The 19,717-nt window shown below is 45.0% G+C and overlaps 1 protein-coding gene across 5 annotated transcripts in view; it reads left to right on the top strand.

Moving 5' to 3' along the window:
- The window catches only part of LOC135910071 (serine/threonine-protein phosphatase 6 regulatory ankyrin repeat subunit A-like), a 120,981-nt gene that overhangs the window by 29,104 nt on the left and 72,160 nt on the right, over positions 1-19,717 (top strand). For all 5 annotated transcript variants that reach the window (XM_065442098.2, XM_065442107.1, XM_065442083.1 and 2 more), the window contains 5 exons: positions 2,459-2,605; positions 7,902-7,970; positions 10,500-10,773; positions 17,892-17,966; positions 19,435-19,648. In XM_065442098.2, the coding sequence (XP_065298170.1) occupies positions 2,459-2,605; positions 7,902-7,970; positions 10,500-10,773; positions 17,892-17,966; positions 19,435-19,648 (779 nt within the window). The remainder of the gene's footprint in view (positions 1-2,458; positions 2,606-7,901; positions 7,971-10,499; positions 10,774-17,891; positions 17,967-19,434; positions 19,649-19,717) is intronic.

The following is a 19,717-nucleotide window of genomic DNA, read 5'->3' as shown; positions in this document are numbered from 1 at the left end:
GTTGCAATTAGTAGCCATTGTGCGTGTTCGCAGCGCCTTCTGCACCTCGAAGAGTATAGATTGCTCTGAAATTTATTACAATGAAAGCATATAAAACGTAATAAACAAATCCATGTACTTCCCATCGTTCCCATGATGGGTCAACGACTGCAGCACCAGAGTTTCCTCTAGTATAGTGTGGAAAACTCTATGCTTAACCCTTCGACAGTCGATGACGTAAATATACGCGCCACGAACAAGTCCGAAAATGGACGATGCCGTATATTTACGGTGCCTTCTGTACGTTTAAAAAGCGCGCCAATTTCCTAACTTTTTCTTTTCTGTCATGTGCTGCCGCTATGTGGGGATACAGGGAATTTTTTTTGCGCACCCATCTCTCTCGGTTTTCGTTGCATGGTTTGTTTTAGCGCTAGTTTGCTCCTGCGCGTTTATATACTACCGCTCGCGCATTGGCGCACGCGCGGGCGGGCGGCCGTTTGGATTTTGTTTAGCGGGCGGTTTCGCCTTTTTACGCTTGGGAAACTGATGGCTATCTTGTTCCTAATCGCTCAAAGGGTGACCGCTTGTTTCTCGCTCGTTTAGTGCTCACAGGGTTTCGCATAGGAAGGACGCCGCCGTGCATGCGTTCCCGTTTCTCTTTTTTTTTTTAAGACTGGCAAAAACTAATTGCCCTAGCTGGTTGGTGATAAGATGAAGATTAGTGCAAGTTTGTCGCACGTGTTGCTTTTTGTGATGGGCACACAACCAAACAACTTTTCTTGAGTGCGTGCACCTACGCAGTTTGATTACGCTATGGACGTACTTATTAGTGTAAGAGCAGGAACATTTGAGGCTTGCGAAATATTCTCGTGTGCGGATTTTTCAAAGCCTTGAACTATGTGCATAAAAATGCATCAAATTTTTAATTCTCATAAGTTTATTTCCTTTTTTATTGTTGTTATTCATGAATGAAAAGTGCATATATACCAACGCAAAATATTTTTTTCTCACTTTAGGGTCACCCCAAAAAAAATTACGGTAAATTTTTTCGATATAAGTCCCTAAGAAGAATCGGAATCTGCAATAAAAAAAATCGACCCTGGGCGGTCGCATATGGTGAAAAAAATCGACCCTAAAAGGGTTAAGATGAATGTTTGGAATGATCACCACCACTACCGATCCTGGAGGCTAGGGTGCCTCGATGGGCCACATGTGGTGGCGCGCGCATCAAGGCACTCTACTGGAGGCCTGCGGCACACATCACCTGTGGACTGAAGCAAAAACAAGAGCAGGAAACAAACACTGTTTGTTTCATGTTTCACTGCGTGAATGCAGGTGATGCGCAAGCGTATGGGTGCAATAGCGCATACAAAACTATCGGCCCTCAGTGCGCCTAAACTGTCCGCATCGCAAATGATATTCAAGGCAGGGCTCGTGCGGCTGTGTCGTATGCAGCAGCCGCCAAAGTAGAACATCCCCATGTAAACATTCGCTTACTAAACAAACAAGCATAGTGTCAGCGCACACAGGCAAACATGAACACATCATACTCAATGACTGCAGACGCTCACTGTCAAAATGCTGGCGTGAGGATTTGCAGCGGCGGCAGCAAGCGAAGTGACCTTGCACTATCTTATTGCTTCAACACAAACTGAGCAGTGAGAGCACAGTGCGCGCGAAGCTACGAGCCATCAGCCCATCTATACTGTGCCTCCAACGAGGTTGCGTTCAAGATAAAGCCTGCGCGACCCCGCGCGGCCATGCACACAACGTAAGATGGCACACTTCCCTTCCCCTTTCCTCCTTTGAGCACGCAAGATTGAGAGGTCATTGTCAGCTCACCATCGCACGCTTTCACTCACACACACAGCATACGGCACACGAGGACGATGTTATCACAAGACAAACGCGGTACGTCCATATCGCAAAAGAGGTCAACCCAGCACGGCTCCGCGACGCTTCGCCTCGTTTCTTACCCACTTTGCTCACCGTCACCTAGACTTTCCTCTAGGTTACATTGCTTTGCCAGGTGCTCAGCGCTCTCCTACGTAGTTCCACTAACTCGGGGTCTGCACCGATGACTTGTGAGGCAGCAGATGCCTGCTTTAACTCTCTAGTGAACTTTTTCCAGCAGCATGAAGGCACAGAAAGATTTTTAAGGCCATTAGGTGAAATGTTTGTCACTGCTTGACGATTTGCACAGAAGGACGAAACATTTGTCACCGGCTGGATGAAACCAAGCAAGAGTACCACTTGAAAACAGTTTTCTGTTAAGTTTATCAAGTTTGTCTTAAAGGGAGTTTACTGTAAATGCTAAATGTGCAATGAATGCCAAATGTGTAAACGCTAAGGTTTGTCCACCTGGAAAGTCATAAACTTCATTAATCCCTATAGCTTTCTATTGCTGCAGAATGTTATTGTTTTTCTGTCCACTTCCTTGGGAAGGGGTGTAAGATTCATTACTCCTCATCTTTTGCAGTCATGGCTGCTCAGGAATGACACCACTGCACATGGCTGCCTTGGGTGGATACACCGACTGCTGCCGCAAGCTTCTCCATGCTGGTGCAAAGATTGATGCTAGAGACGACCAGGGGCGAACCGCTTTACATTTTGCTGCATATGGCGGGTGAGTAACATTGCTGATGTATGCCCAAATAGTGAAATGTTCAAATCGAAGGGGATACAAATGTTTCGATATACATTTTGAAATGTTGAATAAAATATTTCTCTATGTTTGGAAGAGAAAAATAACACCTTGCTGCAGCAGTGAAACCATAGTAAGCTCTACCAAGGAAAGAAAACATTTTTTAAGTATTAAAATAATGAATCTGCATGCAGCCTGAAATGTAAACATCTTTATATAGAGTCGACATTTAATTTTTTCAGACTCCCTAGGGGTGGTGGCAGTTTCGGACGCCTTCGTCGTACTGCCACGTACCCCATATAGCCAATGTATAAAAATGTCTGAAACTTCAGATGCCGAAACCTTCACCGTCCAATTTTCCCGACTCTTTGCCATGACCGCGGGTTCCAAATGCTGCAGTTTTTATTAGCAGCCTCGAACCAGCGCTCTCGCATGTCGATGTGCTGGCAGCTGTAGCCACCACTGCAGCAACGCTAGGCCTAGCTGCTTTGACGTTCACTGCTAAGCTTCCTGCTATTCGGTGCTGGGCTTTCATTGAAAGAATTTGATGCTGTCAGCAATGGCACCATTCTCATCTTTGTCACCCTCGCCGATAGCACACATAGAACTCCAAGAGTCAAGTGTTGCATAATGCCAGTTTCCAGAAGTCAGCTTTGCCACAATATAACAGTTAGGTGGCGAAGCATATGCCTTATACTGCAGTGAAGCATACTTAGAGTAGAAAGGGGCCACTGTCACGGGATACAGTCATCATCATCATCATCAGCCTGGTTACGCCCACTGCAGGGCAAAGGCCTCTCCCATACTGCTCCAACTACCCCGGTCATGTACTAAATGTGGCCATGTTGTCCCTGCAAACCTCTTAATCTCATCCGCCCACCTAACTTTCTGCCGCCCTGTGCTACGCTTCCCTTCCCTTGGAATCTATTCTGTAACTCTTAATGACCATCGGTTATCTTCCCGCCTCATTACGTGTCCTGCCCATGCCCATTTCTTTTTCTTGATTTCAACTAAGATATCATTAACTCGTGTTTGTTCCCTCACCCAATCTGCTCTTTTCTTATCCCTTAACCCATCATTCTTCTTTCCATAGCTCGTTGCGTCGTCCTTAATTTAAGTAGAACCCTTTTCGTAAGCCTCCAGGTTTCTGCCCCGTAGGCGAGTACTGGTAAGACACAGCTATTATACTTTTCTCTTGAGGGATAATGGCAGCCTGCTGTTCATGATCTGAGAATGCCTGCCAAACGCACCGCAGCCCATTCTTATTCTTCTGATTATTTCAGTCTCATGATCCGGATCCGCAGTCAATACCTGTCCTCAGTAGATGTATTCCCTTACCACTTCCAGTGCCTCACTACCTATCGTAAACTGCTGTTCTCTTCCGAGACTGTTAAACATTACTTTAGTTTTCTGTAGATTAATTTTTAGACCCACCCTCCGGCTTTGCCTTTCCAGGTCAGTGAGCATGCATTGCAGTTGGTCCCCTGAGTTACTCAGCAAGGCAATATCATCAGCGAATCGCAAGTTACTAAGGTATTCTCCATTAACTCTTATTTCCAATTCTTCCCAATCCAGGTCTCTGAATACCTCCTGTCAACACGCCGTGAATAGCATTGGTGAGATCGTATCTCCCTGCCTGATGCCTTTCTTTATTGGGATTTTGTTGCTTTCTGTATGGAGGACTACGGTGGCTGTGGAGCCGCTATAGATATCTTTCGGTATTTTTACATACAGCTCGTCTACACCCTGATTCCGCAATGCCTCCATGACTGCTGAGGTTTCGACTGAATCAAACGCTTTCTCGTAATCAATGAAAGCTATATATAAAGGTTGGTTATATTCCGCACATTTTTCTATCACCTCTGATTGATAGTGTGAATATGGTCTATTGTTGAGTAGCCTTTACGGAATCCTGCCCGGTCCTTTGGTTGATGAAAGTCTAAGGTGTTCCTGATTCTATTTGCAATTACCTTAGCAAATACTTTGTAGGCAATGGACAGTAAGCTGATCGGTCTACAATTTTTCAAGTCCTTGGCGTCCCTTTTCTTATGGATTAGGATTATGTTGATCGGTCTATAATTTTTCAAGTCTTTGGCGTCCCCTTTCTTATGGATTAGGATTATGTTAGCGTTTTTCCAAGATTCCGGTACGCTCTAAGTCATGAGGCATTGCGTATACAGGGTGGCCAGTTTCTCTAGAACAATCTGCCCACCATCCTTCAACAAATCTGCTGTTACCTGATCCTCTCCAGCTGCCTTCCCCCTTTGCATAGCTCCCAAGGCTTTCTTTACCTCTTCCGGCGTTACCTGTCGGATTTCGAATTCCTCTAGACTATTCTCTCTTCCATTATCGTCGTGGGTGCCACTGGTACTGTATAAATCTCTATAGAACTCCTCAGCCACTTGAACTATCTCATCCATATTAGTATAATGATATTGCCGGCTTTGTCTCTTAACGCATACATCTGATTCTTGCCAATTCCTAGTTTCTTCTTCACTGCTTGTAGGCTTCCTCCGTTCCTGAGAGCATGTTCAATTCTATCCATATTATGCTTCCTTATGTCTGCTGTCTTACGCTTGCTGATTAACTTCGAAAGTTCTGCCAGTTCTATTCCACCTGTAGGATTAGAGGCTTTCATACATTGGCGTTTATTGGTCAGATCTTTCGTCTCCTGCGATAGCTTACTGATATCCTGTCTAACGTAGTTACCACCGACTTCTATTGCGCACTCCTTGATGATGCCCAAAAGATTGTCGTTCACTGTTCCAACACTAAGGTCCTCTTCCTGAGTTAAGGCCGAATACCTGTTCTGTAGCTTGATATGGAATTCGTCTATTCTCCCTCTTACCGCTAACTCATTTATCGGCTTCTTGTGTACCAGTTTCTTCCGTTCCCTCCTCAAGTCTAGGCTAATTCGAGTTCTTACCATCCTATGGTCACTGCAGCACACCTTGCTGAGCACGTCCACATCTTGTATGATGCCAGGGTTAGCGCAGAGTATGAAATCTATTTCATTTCTAGTCTCGCTGTTCGGGCTCCTCCACATACACTTTCGGCTATCCCACTTGTGGAAGAAGGTATTCATTATCCGCATATTATTCTGTTCCGCAAACTCTACTAATAACTCTCCCTTGCTATTCCTAGTGCCTATGCCATGTTCCCCCACTGCCTTGTCTCCAGCCTGCTTCTTGCCTACTTTGGCATTGAAGTCGCCCATCAGTATAGTGTATTTTGTTTTCACTTTACCGATCGCCGATTCCACGTCTTCATAGAAGCTTTCGACTTCCTGGTCATCATGACTGAATGTAGGGGCGTAGACCTGTACAACATTCATTTTGTACCTCTTATTAAGTTTCACAACATACCTGTCACCCTCTCGTTTGTACTATAGAATTCCTGTATGTTACCAGCTATATTCTTATTAATCAGGAATCCGACTCCTAGTTCTCGTCTCTCCGCTAAGCCCCGGTAGCACAGGACGTGCCCGCTTGTTAGCACTGTATATGCTTCTTTTGACCTCCTAACTTCACTGAGCCCGATTATATCCCATTTACTGCCCTCTAATTCCTCCAATAGTACTGCTAGACTCGCCTCACTAGATAACGTTCTAGCGTTAAACGTTGCCAGGTTCATATTCCAATGGCGGCCTGTCCGGTGTGTACTGTACAGTGTGTAGTCCTTAATTATACATGCGTGCATTCACTGTCTGCTGTCACATTATGGGCACCAATACACAGTATAAGTGCGCTAGCAGGCCTTCAGAACTATTTTGAATGTGCCTGCAGCTATTTGAGCCCTTGGGGGCAGTAAAAGGCATGCATTCACTTTTTCGGACGTTTTCATGGCCTAGGGTGTTGTATGTTGTAAATTTTAAAAAAAATATCTGACTCTCACATCCTCAACCAGTCATATTAAGATGCACAGTGCTCTAAACAATTCTTCTCTCGCATTTCGCAAAATTTGGAAGTACAACTAAGACTACTTGTAACGTAACCGCTTATAACGCAGGACCAGATATTATGCAGTTCTTACTGACTCCCATTTAACTTCCAATGGAACTCGGTGTATGCGCATACCGCTTATAATGCAGCCGTGCAAGATGAAGAGCTGGTTATAATGTGGTCGTCGGAAAATCCCGCAGACAAGCCAGGCAACGAACGCACTTCTCAATGAGACATCCCAGCCAAGTTGAGAGCAACAACAGTGATGCAGAGGAGGAAATATCGCGGAGTGAGCAAACAGACAAGGAACGGAGTGGGGGAAAAGTAAAAAGTAAAATGAAACAGCAAGTGCGGCCGCTAACGGCGCACCGCGACAGAGAGAACAAAGAGCCCAGCAGTAAGAGGCTGCCTATCCTTTGGTCAGCGCCTGCCATTGCTTGGCCCACTGCAGAGAAAATCGAAACAGAAAGGAACAACAGATTAACAGACGGTGGCACGATTGGAAGGCGCTGCCTCAGGACATCGAGACGACGGAAGAGTGCGCGCGCCCGTCGAGGCCGGGACCGCGATGAGCCGGAGTAACCATCAGTCGGTGGCGGGCAAAAGGGGCCACGGCTGGCGGAGGGGAACACATATGCACCTTACGACACCCCGATGTGGTCTCCTCGGGCCCCGTCTTGCGTGCGCATACCGGGAGCGCTTGCAAGCAGGGCCAGAATCTTATCAAAATGTCAGCCAATGAGTGAAGCCTCTCGACCTTCCCATGGGCAGGATGACAGCTGAGTGGCAGTGTTTTATGACGCGCTGCCAACCCGGTCCAGGCAGGGAGGAGAGGGACACGGAGCTCCCAGAAACACAACGCCACGGCTCCACACAACCCTTGCAAATGCCCAAAACTCCACAAATTGTAGTTCACTGTTTTTTTACTGCATTGGTGACCGAATGGACAGGGCATCCCGTTCTAACCCTTCTCTGCCTCCTCTCTTTAAACCCTTCCCAGCATGAGAGCACCAAGGCAGCTTCTACACTCTTTTTTGCAGGAAGAGGGCATTAAGGCCACGCTCCCACCAAACGAGTCATGCTTTTGACGTCGCCTATCTCTTCACCCGCATTACTGCTGTATGCTTTCAGTCGCCTCCTGTTTCAATTTAATCATGTTTCAAGTTGCTGATATCCAGATGCCCCTAATTGCTATCCAGTGTCAAGATAACTCCTAACACCATGACACTACTAGCGTTTCAATGTGTGCATGTGTGTACATGTATACGCAACTCTGCATGTGCTTAACTGTTTTGAAAGGTGTTAAATGTTTTCTTTGTTTCTCTTTTATCGCGCAGCAATCAAGAAACCCTGGAGTTGCTCATTAGTCAAGGCGCTGACTGTCTTGCCTGTGATAGCTTTGGAAGGTGAGCTGCTGGTCAATCAAATCAGTCACTCGAATCTGGCTCTCTTTCTTCCTTTCTTTCTTTCTTTCTTATACATTCATCCAAATTATTGGATATCTCGCATATTTTTAAAAAAATTCACTCATGAAAATAAGCTTCCCTAATGTGATATTTGAGCGCAGCTCTATACATGTTTTCATTTCTTGGTGTATTGAGGCATCACACTGATAACCGCACCGACTGGCAGAGTTGCGACGTGCGGCGCTATACTGTAAAAACCGTCCACACTGTCACTGCTTCCCAGCAACTGTAGCTTATGCAAACGTGATCTTTACTGGGAAACAATTGCAAAGAAGGCGGGCTTTCTGGTTCTTTTCTTCTTTCCCCATTGGCCGGCGCCACTGCTGCTGCTGAAGAAGGCGAGCCTTTTCTGTTTGTTTTTTCTATCCCCCACTTGCCCGGCGCCGCTGGTTTTCTTTTTCTGTCCCCTGTTTGGTTGGCACCACCGCTGCTGTGATTGCACGGACGTTTTTCATTGCCTGTAGTGCTCTGTGTTCACTCTTTCATTCTTCGCTGTGCTCGTTCACTCGATTATAATAAGGGACAACGCCGAGGCTCGCTGCACCTGAAAGCTGTGCTCTAAAAATTTTAGCTCGCTTTTTGAGCCACGAAAAGGTATCCCAATTGTTCTGTAGTGTCTGAAGTATGACAGACAAACACTTTCTTTTCTTCAGTGGGCAGAATACTTCCTACCAGGGTACTTGAAATAATACTTGAAGGAATCTTAAAATCTTTCAGGGAGCATTCACGGCCGTATATTGTAAAAGATGCGTTGGTAGACCCCTATGGTGTCTGAGGGTGTCTACCAACGGGGAAAACCGGGAATTCTCAGGAATTTTGAATAGTCTGGAAATGCTCAGGGAATTTTTGCTTTTGTTAGGGAAAATTTGCGGTAATTTTATCCAAAAAGAACGAAGGTCGCGATAACGCCTAGCTGGCTCGAGTAAAACAGAGAGGAATCTTAACGAATCATAATAAACTCTTTAAAGCAGTGAAATGCAACACTGAGGCATTGTGCGCAGGCTGAGAGTATGTCAGGACAGTTGAGTTTGACTTTCCAGCTGCTGAGAAAGACTCTCACTTGCGACAAAGTCTGGCCCTCATACCAATGAGCTTGCTGTCAGTTGATAGAAATAGATCATATTCGAAAATATTTCATTTGGTATGCATCGACTTCTTATTGGTATTTGAGAATGTTTAACTAAATTTGCAGTGGGTTTTACCATTCTTCTAGAAGGTATCTTATCCACTGTGCAGTTTACTAACCCCTTCCTTCTGTTTTCTTTTTTGAATAACATAATCACTACTCCTTACTATTCAAACTGGATTAAGTCATGTTTTTTTTTAATTTTTAACATGCTTACTTGAGAGTGACTACATTGAACAACATGGTGTCAGCCCACCTTGACAGAAAACAAGGTTCTGTCTCACTCGGATAATTTTGCAAGGCACTCAGGGAAAACCTGGAAAATTCTGGGAATTCGGATATGTCAACTTGGTAGACACCTGTTAACACCTCATTTGCATGATTTTGATATGTTCACACAATACCTTTCTCAGGTACATTTTTTTCTTGCAGTCTTTGGAAAAATGTATGCGGGGTTCTACTGTTGCACAGTGGAATCTCATTAATTTGGGCCCATGTAATTTGAACTTCCGTTTTATTAGAATTTCTGCTGGTTGTCAAAATTATGTGTAAGCATTTGTAGCAGTTAATTCAGATATCGCACCACCAACCGTGTTCTTAGCAGCATGCCAACTTGCGCAGTGGCACTTCCGACCTGGCAGTGCAGTTGTGCACCAGTTACTGCTCCTTTCTCCAATTGGAAGTGCCATATTTTGATGCATATAACCTGTACCAAAAATTGAAATAAATTAACAGTAAAGTCGGGGTGTGGGTTACATGCAAATTTTGCCTAGAAGTGTGGCTTCATTGCAGCGCATCCCACACTGTCTTGAAACCAGACTTTTGGACCTCGTTCTTTGTGTGTTAGCTCAGTGCGCGTGCGGTGACTGACGCAGCACTGCACATAAATCCTCCATTCACTGAGCTTCGTCTAATTCCAACTCCATTTAATTTGAACTTCTTGGCCCCTTCATGTTAGAATTATCGAAATTTGACTATGCAAAGGGACACGCCTAGAATGACTCTAGTAAAGTTATACATATGTAGGTATGAAACATGGGCAATGTATGTTACAGGTTCTGCGACATTTTCAGCAAGCAGTTATGATGTTTTTTATTATTATTATATTTTTATTATGTTTATTAATTTGTTATGTTTCTGTATTAAAAACTTGTTTTTGCAATCTTTTTTTGGACTCATATCCTCATACTTCAAATGTAATATTTTTCAACTAAGCCATTCTGCATCTGCATTTATCTGGAATTATGATTTTTATGTGGTCCAACATCTGTTGTCCTCTGAAGGGTTAGGGCAGTGGGATTAAAGAATATTGTGCACTGGCACTGCACTTTTGCACTTTCCAGGCTGCCCCTGCACTACAGTGCTGGAGGTGGGCCTGAGCAGCAGCAGCAGAGCGGTGGCTGCCTGAGTGCCCTGCTTGCTATGGGCTCAGACGTCGACCGGGCAGATGGTGAGGGACGCACGGCACTGCTGGTGGCATCAGCATCTGGCGACCCCGAAGGGCGCTCCCTGACCCTGCTGCTTGAGCAAGGGGCCCAGCCTGCGACACAGGACAGCAGGGGCTTCGGGGCCTTGCACCACCTTGCCGCTGCAGGACACCTGACCCCACTTACAACTGCAAGTAGCCTTTACTTGCACTTTATTTACTTAAACAAACGCAATCTTCTTTATGTACAGGAAAACCTGAATAATTCAATCTCAATTATTTGAAAATTCATTTTAGTTCCTAGAATTTGTGCAGTTCTGTAATTTGCAATGCAAATTACACTGGATAATTTGAAGTGCTTGTGTGCCTCCATCCGCATAATTTGTAGCTTCCAGTTGTGGCCTCTGTGATAGGCACTAAGCAACACCCTTCTGGCTTCGCATATTGCCGAAGCAGTGTCGGAAATATGGCGGCCATACACTATGCTTCATGATGTGGGCACTCATAAACCATACAGCTGTGCGAAATGTCTACATTGTGCTGCTGTGCGGGTTAATTTTATGTGTTTCCACCCACTACAAGCATAGTAGCTATAACGAAAGTAACGAAAGACATGTTGCTGGGACACCCCGCAGGGGCCTTTGCGTGAACAGGTGTTTGGTGTGTTGCGACACCACATACCCGAGCACACGAGGGTTGGACCCTCCCGCGTGTAACCGTGCGCGGCTTAGCCGTGTCCAGGGAAAAGGGGACCCTGGGGTTTGAGCCAGTGCTGGGTGCTTGGACCTTTACCGCTCCTCGGTGGCGGCAACACACCTCTTTGGCCTCCGCTTCAAGTAGACGGCACCCCCGGACTGACCCACCTGGGGAAAATCGGTAGTTGCCTCTTCCTGTCCCCCTCTCCAGTCTTTGTCTTTCGCTCTCTCACTTAGAATCTTTCCTGTCTTCTACTCACTACTTTTTACTTCTCATTTTCCAGCCAGCAAGGGTTAACCGTGTGTATCTACCCAGCCTTGGGTACATATGTTAGGTTATAGCTGCGTTGTATAGCTGACGTCTACAAACCGCAGACAGTCTGATCTTTCATTCTCTCTCTGTATATACATATTGCCAATTACTACTACAATAAGTGAAATAGCCTGGAAATGCTTCTGTTATATGTATAATTAACCGACAGGTACCTATTTATCAATCACACATGGTGAACCATGAGTGCCCGAAAAATGAGCTGAATTTGCATTTATCTCTTGCAACTATATAACATCTCAAGATGATACAGGAGCAAAAGGCAAGGAGTGCACCCACGGTGTTCTCGGATTGCACCTAGTAGCAGCAGTACAGCGTACATAAAAGGGCACATCTGCTATAAAGAATTTAAATAATTCAACACAGAATTGTACTTGCTGTTTAAGTCTACAACATAAATGTATCGCTAGTTTAGGTAATACTACTGTCGAGGTTATATGCAATGACGTACAATCAACATAAATTACTTTTAATATTCACACACACACAAAAAAAAATGGACTCGCCATCCTGGCCCTGCGACAGTGGACGTCCAGCGAAGCTGTTAAAAACCACCACTACAACTGCTGAGGAGGGTATACAATGCTTTAGTGCTTTATAATGCCCTCCCCCCCCCCCCCCCCCAACCTCTACCATCACTCAATTTCCACTAGATTTGACATCTGTTGAGTTCGCAGTTATTCCTGGGCAACTGGATAAATTCTTTGTTCGCAAAACACATTCATAAAGCTATGAATAGCTTACATGCATAATATACTAAAAATATTGTAATTAGTTCTCTATCTTTGAAGTTTGCCTTTATTTTCGCCAAATATAAACAATATGTATTGTTTAGTTCATGGAGGACCTCGCTGAAACAAAGACAGAAGTTGTTATGACGCATGAAAATAAGGAAAGAAAAGTGACGGCTCATTATTATTTACGCTTTTAATCAGACCAGGAACGTAAAAATTTTGCCACACATTGCAGTTACAATGGCCCCCCTCCACTTTCCACAAAATATGAACCTGTTGTGAACTACAGCTATGTCGAGACACTGGGAAGCATAGTTGATAGCAGCCATATCACACGCTCTAATGCTTGAATAAGAAAATTTTACAGAGGCTGTATTTGATTCAACCAGTTCACACAGGAAGTTTCCGTTGGGCACCACTAATTTTCGCTAAATTAGGTCTTGGCCTCTTGTATAGTGCTGCTAGAACAGCGGGCTCAATTCTTCCGCTCTCGTTAGACATGCTCAAACATGCTGGAGTGCTTGCATATGTAATTTATTACGAAAGCCATCTATCTTGAACTTCACCTCCACAATACCCATTAATTTGTCCTTACAGTCACCAAACCTAATAGGGAGTTTTAGAATCGGGGCCCCAATATTTTGGGGCCCCAAACAGCTTTGCGGGTGTTAGCGTTGGGGCACGCAGGAGTGAAGAGTTTTAGAATAGGGCTTTGCGTTTACGGATAGCGTCTTGCGCTGACAGCGCCACTACAGCGTCTAAGAAAAACGATTGAAAATAATTAAGATATTCCATTTTATGATATGAATAGTAATTTTGACTTGCGTGTATTTGCGTTTAATTACAATTTAGAGGTTATTCTTCAAGCAGCAAACAATTAGTTGTGCTTAGTTTTGAGCAACAAAACCAACTTTACGTGCCTTCACCAGCCAAGCTTAGCCGTGTTAGGCCTACGAGCCATAAAATCCACACTCGAATTCGGAATCAGCGGCGTCTAATGAATCAATCGTCATAACATTCGCTAGTTGAGAGAAAGCGATAACTGCAGTCACTTCTCCTAGCTTGCGAACTTCACGCGTTACCGCGAATCGAACCCAGTATGGTGCTAGGTCAGAGCCGTCGCTTTGATGGGTGCCGCCATGTTTGTTGACGCAAAGCTTTTGGGAACGCTATTTGAGCTCCTGCTAAATCGGTGAAATAGCATTCCCAACGCAAAACCCAAACGCAGTTTGCGTCTCGCGCATGCGCAGTGGCTTCGACGCTATTTCTTTGGGGCCCCAAAACGTTCGGGGCCCCTATTCTAAAACTCTCTAATGAAGCTGCCTTTTTTAGTTCAGTGAGGACACCAGCCGAAATTAATATGTCACGCATGACAAAGTAAGAACAAAAAAATGAGGGTTCAATGATTATTCGTAACCTTTCACAATAACCCAGAAATATTAAAGCTATGCGACACTTTCCACCTGAATTGCTGCCTATTCCTTCAAAGTATAAAGTATCATAAGCTCTCTTGGGACAATAGCAGTAGCGTGATAATTTCGAACACTTGTTCACAATTTTTTGATGCTGTATTTCATCAACACGCATTTACCATCGCACATAAACTTGGCGTGTTGTTCCCCTTATGTTCGCACAATTTTATCTCAGTTGTTATTGTAATTATGCAAGCTCAGCCATCTAAGTCTTACACCGCTCGTAAAACAGACTAATAAGGCTATGGACTACTTGCATACCTATTCTACTTGAAAATGCGCATTTAACCCATCCATTTAGAGCATTGCCTAGACCTTATCCATACTATGCCCCTAATTTCCCCTAGAAATAAACAAGATGCCTTGTTTAGCTCACCAAGAACACCAGAAAAACAAACTACGAATCTTTTAATATCCCCTTCAGTCACGGCATAACATTTGCGAACGCAACTTATTTTTATCATTACTGTGTAGTGGTTGCAAGGAATAGACAGTGAACATTAGGCTTTGAGTAAATTGCACGTTCTGCTTTCTTAAGGTACACCCATTCCACTTCTCAGTGAAATGTATCGCTTCAAACGACTGCTTTCACGAAGGCATTGCCCTTTTTGACGTCCCTTCAAAGAGGGTAATGCCTTCGTGAAAGTGAAGTTGGGGGTTTGGGTAGTATAATCGCAAAAGATGATTTCTCCCTTGTTGTAATGCTTGGGCCCAATAATTAACCTTTGCAAGTAATTTGAGTGGGTGATTCAATATATTTATTGAAAAAAAGTAGCACGACTGACTGTACAATTAATGAATATTAGTTACTATGTATTTATGATGGGTCACTATATAATTCAGAGGCACTCTCCCGCCTTGACTTGCCTTCTATATGGAGTCTCAAGCACCTTGGGATAAAATTGATAGAAATAGCTAATCTTCGAAAATATTTGCTTCTGCATGCATCTCCTTTTTATTCGTATTTGAGAATGTCTCACTATAAGTTTTACGCATTTTTTTCCAAAACAGTCGAACCCAGATATATCGAACCCGCATATTTCGAATTATTGGCTATATCAAACACACAGATTACCCCCTTGAAGATACTATGTAAAAGTATAGGACAATTGCGTGGTATATTGAATTCCATTTTCGTCGGACATTCAATATATCGAACGCCGCGCCGCACCGCACCCCTGGAAGGTGCGCTTTTCCCAAAGACATTCGTGTCCAGTCCTCAGGGGAAAACATTTCCGCAGTCAGTCAGCAGGCTCCTCCTCTGCGCATGCGCAGCCGTCGCCTAGCGATGAAGACGCAGAGCCTTTCCCCCGTTCTTGCGCCCCACCGGCGTGAGCTCTCTCGCTCCTCCTGTACCGCCAGCGTGTGCATTGGGCGAGGCCATCGGAGCTCCACGAAGAGAGTGTGCGGCATGGAGACGCAGAGACGCAGTTTCCAAGCTACGCTTCCTGGGGAAAGGAGAGAGTGAGGGGTCGGCACGGTCGCTGCCAGAGAGGGCTCAAAAAACAAAGCATAGCAATGTGGCAATTCAGCGCCTTCGACGGCATATTCCGCTAATCTTTTTCCCCACCCTCTTCTTTCTTTTCCCTTTGTCGTTCCTTCGCAGCCCCATTGATTGCCGCTCGAACGTTGGTTCTTTATTCTTGGAACAGGCTTTGCTTGGACTGCTCCATCTGCGCATCGCGCATTTTCTTGTGTGTACCTGTGTTTCAACGTGCCGTGTGTAGCATGTATGATTGCGGTCATCTGCTGAGCTATGGCATCCGCGGACATAAAAAAGAGGAAGAATCTGGACTTTGCAGGAAAGTTTGAGATAATCCGGCGTGTCGAGAACGGAGAAAAGTCTTCCGTGGAAGACGCATTCGGCATTTCGCGGAGTACTTGAAGTACGTTGTTAGAAAACAAGCAGGACATCAAGCTTAAAGCAGGTGAGTAAAGTCGCTCGGGAGTGTGTCTTGTGTGCCCTGCTGCTTTTGACAAAGTGGAGAAGGCACTCTATGCGTGGTTTCTTGAAATCCGAGTGAAAAATATTCCCGTGGATGGCCCGATGTTAATCGAGAAGGCCAAATGGTTTGCTACGGCTCTTGGTGAAGAGAACTTTTGCGGTGGCATTGGGTGGCTGCAACGGTTTAAAAACCGCCATGGCATTGTAGAAAAGGCCATTTCATGCGAAAGTGGGGCGGTCAGCAGCCAGGAGATGCAGCAGTGGCTTTCTGAGGAGTGGCCGAGGATCACTGCGAAGTTTTCGCCTGCAGAAATCTTCAATGCAGACGAAACTGGTCTCTTTTGGCAAATGTTGCCGAATAAGACACTCGCTCTTCGTGGAACCTCATGTCACAGCGGTAAAACGAGCAAAGTGCGTGTGTCGCTGTTGCTTGCAGCCAACATTGACGGCTCGTCCAAGCTACGGCCATTTGTGATCAGGAAGAGCGAGTCACCGCGCTGCTTCAAGAACTGTGAACAGCTTCCCATCCGCTACGGCTGTAATAGGAAGGCCTGGATGACACGTCAACTTTTTGTGGAATGGCTGCAGGCTTGGGACGCTGAGTTGGGCAAGTCGTGTCGCCGAGTTTGCCTTCTGGTAGACAACTGTTCGGCCCATCAAACGACTTGCAAGCTGCAGCACATCGAACTGAAGTTTCTCCTGCCGGACACCACAGTGAGACTGCAGCCCCTCGACCAGGGTATCATAAACGCATTCAAGGTAGGCTATCGGAAGTGACTTATTCAACGGCTCCTCGTAAACCTCCTCATGGGAACCGATCTCAAAATTGACCTGCTCGGCGCTATCCAGATGATTGCCGGCGCTTGGGGCGACGTGAAGCAGGCCACAGTAGCCAACTGTTTTGGCAAGGCAGGCCTTGAAGTGGCCGGAGATGAATTTCCAGAAACTTTAGATGACGATGAGTGCTTGGACGACCACGGACACGAGTTATCGCGAGTTGTCCGAATTTCCCGGCGCCTTCCCGTCCGAAGTGACTGTTGATGACTTCATTAACGCTGACAGCGAAGTTCAAGCGGTAGCCGACCTCGCTGACGAGGACATTGTGACTGGTATAGCTGGTGTTCAAGACGGCGATTCCAGCAACGACGAGGGCAGCTGTGTTTTTGAAGAAACGTGTCCGTGCACAGCCACTGAACTGGCGTCTGCGTTCAGCCTGATTCGGCGCTGTTGCAGCAGAATGGAAGGCACTGGGCTCTCACACCTGGACAGTCTCGAGAAGATTGAGTCTAGTGTTTTCAACATTTCCCAGAGGAAAAAGCAGCCCAAAATGAGTGGTTTTCTTCTTTTTTTTTTTTCCGCGAAATAAAGTGCTTTTATATTGTGTGCACATGCTATGCGATTCGCGGCTGTTCCAATCGGTAAGCCACAATTTGTTATGATCACGAGTGCTTTTCTGGCCGATAACTGTATATTGAATTTTCGCTATATCGAACAATTTTCCGATCCCCGTCGAATTCGATATATCCGGGTTCGACTGTATATCTTTTTTTCACTGTGCATTTTACTAACTGTTCCCTTCTGTTTTCTTTTTGAATAAAATAAACACTACCCCTTACTATTCAAGCTGGATTAAGGCGTTTTGTATTTTTTAGCATGCTTACTAGAGAGTGACGCCATCGGATGACATGGTGTCAGCCCGTCTCTTGACATAAAACACAGTTTTGTGTCACTCAGGGAATTTGGCAGTGGCACTCGGGGAAAACCCGGAAAACTCGGGGAATTTGGAAATGTAGACACCCTGAAATAGCTAACAAGTAAAGTCCTTTCAACTATGTTTAAAGCATTTTCAAGCCTGCTTAAAGGTGCTTTTTTAACCAATGTGCTACGGTAGTTGTCCTGGAGGAATTAGTAGATAAGTAAGCAAGCTTGGTGTGCATGCTTTAGAATATGAAGGTATGCTAGCATGTCTTTGCCACTAGTATAATTCTGAATTACTTATTTAGCTCCTGCTTGTGTTTGGTCATGCTGCCACAGGTACATCAGTAAAGAAATCTGTCAGCCAAGTCACAATTCTTTTTGTGCACACTTTTTTCACATCTCTTGTGTGAACAAGTTTCATGTGTATCGTGCAGCTTTTATCTGTGATGAATGCTGAAGAAGTCAGAAGAACAAAGTCTCACAGTGGGCTTTCACCTCTTCATCTTGCGGTAAGTTGGGAATTAATTGTCAAGTTATATCAGTATAGCAGTCAAAACCACCAAAAATGTTGATAATATTTTAGGAAGTGTTTGTTATCAACAAAAGTTTTTGTCTGGAACCTTTCATTACACTTGGCTGCAAGTGTGTACAGTGCCACTTGTGCTGCTAAGTACAACAGGCTATGGCAATCTTAATTTTAGTGTTTGTTATATTAAGTGGATGAAAAAAATATAAAAGGCAGTGAATACAGGAAAAAGCACTAAAAAGCAAAAATAATGAAGCATGCTAAGTGGGCCTTGTGCCTCTACTTTCTGTCCACTCGTTCATTGTGCCTGCCCTTAAAAGAAGTGTAGTGAACGAAGTGAATCAGTTTGATATGATTTGTTTGTTACTGGGAGCTCCCTTGTCTGTTTCAACTGTCGACGTATACACTTGTTATCGATGCCGAAGTTGTTTCCTCTCCATTGCGGACACCCGACAGCTGACAGATCAGCTGGATGGTTGGCTGAGCTGGCTGCGAAAACTAACTGCACAAAGAAATAAATGTGGCCGACGACTTGTGCAGTGACATGGAGGAACACAGAGGAGACTGTCATGGCCATGCACTTCACACTAGAGCACCTCAGAGGTCAAAGTGCAGCTCTTGGCATCTACGGGTGGTACACAAAAGTATGCTGCACTCCAATATTCGCTGATGCACGCGCTTGGCACCAGTGCACTGAATGCAGTTGCTCTTCGATTGGAATATATATATATATTCTTTTTTCTCCAAATTTTGGGCGGGCAAGTTGGGAACGTGGCCCATACACGGCTGTGGCTCCTACTCAAGATTATGCACTATTTCGCTTGTGTATGTTATGTGAATTTTGTACATCTTGGAGATCCCAGTAGATGCAGCTCACAAAATTGTGTTATTTTTATTGCTGTGCTACACTTGTAAGTTGACGTCTCTGTTTTGCTCATTTCCAGCTATTTTTCTTCAATATATTAGTGGCCTGAATCAGGAATATGCTTGCAATGGTCGGTGGATGTTTTTTTTTTTTTTTTTTTTTTTAATGCAGCAAGCATCATCAAAATTTCGGAGAATGCCAATCAAAATTATTGCTTTGTTTTCAAGTGTGTATATCTTATTTTCAAGTGTGTAGGTCATGTAATGCGCCGGTTAGACAACCGTTGGACCATCAGGGTTACAGGATGGGTACCAGGAAAAGGGAAACGCAGTCGAGGACAGAAGAAGACTAGGTGTAGCAATGAAATTAGGAAACTCGCGGGCGCTATTTGGAATCGATTGGCTCAGGACAGGGGTAATTGGAGATCGCAGGGAGAGGCCTTCGTACTGCAGTGGACATAAAACAGGCTGATGATTATGACACTGATGATGATGGTGTGTAGGTCGTGAGCTCCTGTAGTAAGGCTTCCTCATGAAAAACCACTGGCAGAGATCACATTGCTGTGATGTTTCTATATATATGACAGGCGGTGGGTGGACACAGCGATTGTCTCCAAGCATTGCTATCAGTCGGATGCATGGAAGACGTGATAGAGTGTGCCGAAGAAGAGCAGGGCTGGAGCCCACTGGCCCTGAGTGCCCTGTTGGGTCGAACTCAGTGCCTGAGCTTGTTGCTGCTGCATGGAGCCCAGCCGCTGGGGAGCAACCCTCGCACTGGGGCAACCCCGGTTCATGCTGCTGGTGAGAGCATCCCTCTTTGAGTCTTCCATGAGAAGAATACAAAACTTTCAGTTGACCTCACTTGGCCTA

Source organism: Dermacentor albipictus, chromosome 1 (assembly GCF_038994185.2).
Source record: "Dermacentor albipictus isolate Rhodes 1998 colony chromosome 1, USDA_Dalb.pri_finalv2, whole genome shotgun sequence".
Taxonomy (NCBI): Eukaryota; Metazoa; Arthropoda; class Arachnida; order Ixodida; family Ixodidae; genus Dermacentor; species Dermacentor albipictus.
This window is presented reverse-complemented; position numbering and strand designations above follow the sequence as displayed.